The sequence below is a fragment of the Cebus imitator genome, unplaced genomic scaffold, assembly GCF_001604975.1.
Source record: "Cebus imitator isolate Cc_AM_T3 unplaced genomic scaffold, Cebus_imitator-1.0 Scaffold234, whole genome shotgun sequence".
Taxonomy (NCBI): domain Eukaryota; kingdom Metazoa; phylum Chordata; class Mammalia; order Primates; family Cebidae; genus Cebus; species Cebus imitator.
The window spans coordinates 1,750,935-1,753,218 of record NW_016107549.1 but is presented as its reverse complement, the minus strand read 5'-3'; the positions used below and the strand labels follow the sequence as shown (position 1 = coordinate 1,753,218).

The following is a 2,284-nucleotide window of genomic DNA, read 5'->3' as shown; positions in this document are numbered from 1 at the left end:
AAAAAAAAAAAAAAAAAAAAAAAAAAAAAAAAAAAAAAAAAAAAAAAAAAAAACAATAAAATTGCAGTCACCATGTATGGAGTGCTTACTGTATATGCAGTCCCTGCGCTAACAGATTTAAATACGTAGACTATTGAATCCTCCCCTTGTATCTAGATGGCAAGTGCTGTTTTAATTCCCTGCTTTGCCGGCGAGAAAACAGAGGTTCCGAGTGGACTCGGTTTTGAGGGGAAGGGTGAAGCCCAGGCTCGCGCACTATGACCCCAGGGTCCCTCGGCAACCCCTCCCCCGTAGGCGGGCTGGGCAATGTGCGCTAATTAGAAGTTATTAGCTGTACCCGGAGGGAGGGACGGGCTTTGCATTGGGGGCGGGCCCAGATCAAAGGGGAGGGGCGCTGCTCCCATCCACCCAGAAGATCCTGGCGCCAACGACCTTGCCCTGGAGCTGGGTAGGCAAAGTGACAGCTGCTCCCCGCGCGCATCGCACGAACGCACTCACCCCCAGACACCCGATTACAGCCCACTCATGCGCAGCCGTACGCACCAGGCCTCGGATGCTCGTCCACAACCCCACAACCTCCTCCCGCGTTGTTTTCCAGACTCCAGCCCCTGGGAGCGGGTGGGGAGGATAGTGGGGGAAGGGAACAAGGGCCGGCAGCACTGGTTTCCGGACTGGGCTGTCTTCCGGCAGTCGCGGGAACAGCTGCCGTTGGCTCCCCCATCTCGCATTCACCAGAGGAGAGGGTGCTGCCAATACAGGGAGACAGGGCCACCCGGTTCCCAGGTAGCAGTGGGAGGTGAGCCAGGAACCACAGCTGTTAGAAGCATGGGTGGCTGGACCTGCTGAGATCACCACATTAGGACGAAGGTCGCAGGGATTTTGACGTTTAGGGGAAATCTGGAAATTCAAATATTTAGGGAAATTGACTTAAATTGTCCTAATGTTGGCATGATGTTGTGGGCATCCCAGATGTTCCGGGAGCCAGCAGTCCCCAGATTTAAGGAAAGGTCTGGGTGTGCTCAGTTTCTGGAGGAGCACAACCCTCTATTTTGGGGTCAGGGAATCCCAAGTCTGGGGAAAAGCAGTGAGCTTCTATGTTGGCAGGGAAGAGAGCAGGAATTCCTGTTTTGAAATACAGGGAGCCCCACTGTGAGGAGATCCAGGCACCTTTAATTCAGCAAGAAGGGCTGAAAATCTTCCACATTTTGGAAGAAGGATGCAAACCCCTGTTTTAAGTAAAGAGAACCCCAGCGTTTTGGGGGATGGTCTGAAGGCCTCCATTTGTAGGGACATAGAGCCCTGGTGTGCAGGTCTGGGCCAGCAGCAATCAGCTGGATTGGGGACCCCACCCCCTCCTATTGGTTTCCAGGAACAGCTGGGCCCAGCCTGAGTTGTACTGCTGGGAAGCGGCTGACTCAACCCCTCCCTGTGGCCACAGCTGGACCCCGGCCTGCCCCCTCCAGCCTTCACATCTGGGCAGGGACCCAGTCTTCACCAGGGCTGAAAAGGGGACCCTCAGTCCCACAACTGGAGAACAGTGCCCCTCTGCCACTCCCCTGGCTGACCACAGCCACTGGGTGTACTCCACACATCATTACCATGGAGGACTCTGGCAGGCCCCCTTACAGCCCTGATATTGACATCCTGCCAGGAACTCCTAGCCAGTCCCCCACTGCATGTGTCTGTGTGTGTCTGAGTCCGTGTGAAATATGCTGGTTTTTTTTTTTTTTTTTTTTGGGAGGGGGAGAGAAGGGGTTTTGCTATGTTGCCCAGGATGGTCTCGACTTTCTGGACTGCAATCCTCCTGCTTCCGCCTCCTAAAGTGTTGGGATTACAGGCGTGACCGTGCCTGGCCAAATGTGCTGGAGTTTGTAGGTGTGAAATGGTGGGTCTGTGACTGTGTGACGTGGGCATGTGTCCTGCATCCATTGTGACATAAGGCCTTGGAGTTTGTGCAACAGGCTGTGTGTGATTTCATGGTGGGGGTTGTTTTCAGGGACTGGAGGAGGGGGGAATCTCTAACATCCTTGTCTGTAACATCCAGGGGTCCAGATGCAGTGGCTCATACCTGTAATCCCAGCACTTTGGGAGGCTGAGGCAGGCGGATCACCTGAGGTCAAGAGTTCAAGACCAGCCTGACCAACACGAAGAAAGGTTGTCTCTACTAAAAATACAAAATTAGGCCGGGTGCGGTGGCTCAAGCCTGTAATCCCAGCACTTTGGGAGGCCGAGGCGGGTGGATCACGAGGTCAAGAGATCGAGACCATCCTGGTCAACATGGTGA

At 54.1% G+C, this 2,284-nt stretch overlaps 1 protein-coding gene across 3 annotated transcripts in view; it reads right to left on the bottom strand.

The window, feature by feature from the left end:
* HOOK2 (hook microtubule tethering protein 2) overlaps positions 1–736 on the bottom strand; it is a 17,447-nt gene extending 16,711 nt beyond the window's left edge. For all 3 annotated transcript variants that reach the window (XM_037727579.1, XM_037727580.1, XM_037727581.1), the window contains exon 1: positions 544–736. In XM_037727579.1, coding sequence (XP_037583507.1) covers positions 544–721 — 178 coding nt within the window. In that variant the 5' untranslated portion in view covers positions 722–736. The remainder of the gene's footprint in view (positions 1–543) is intronic.
* Between the last annotated feature and the right edge of the window lie 1,548 nt (positions 737–2,284).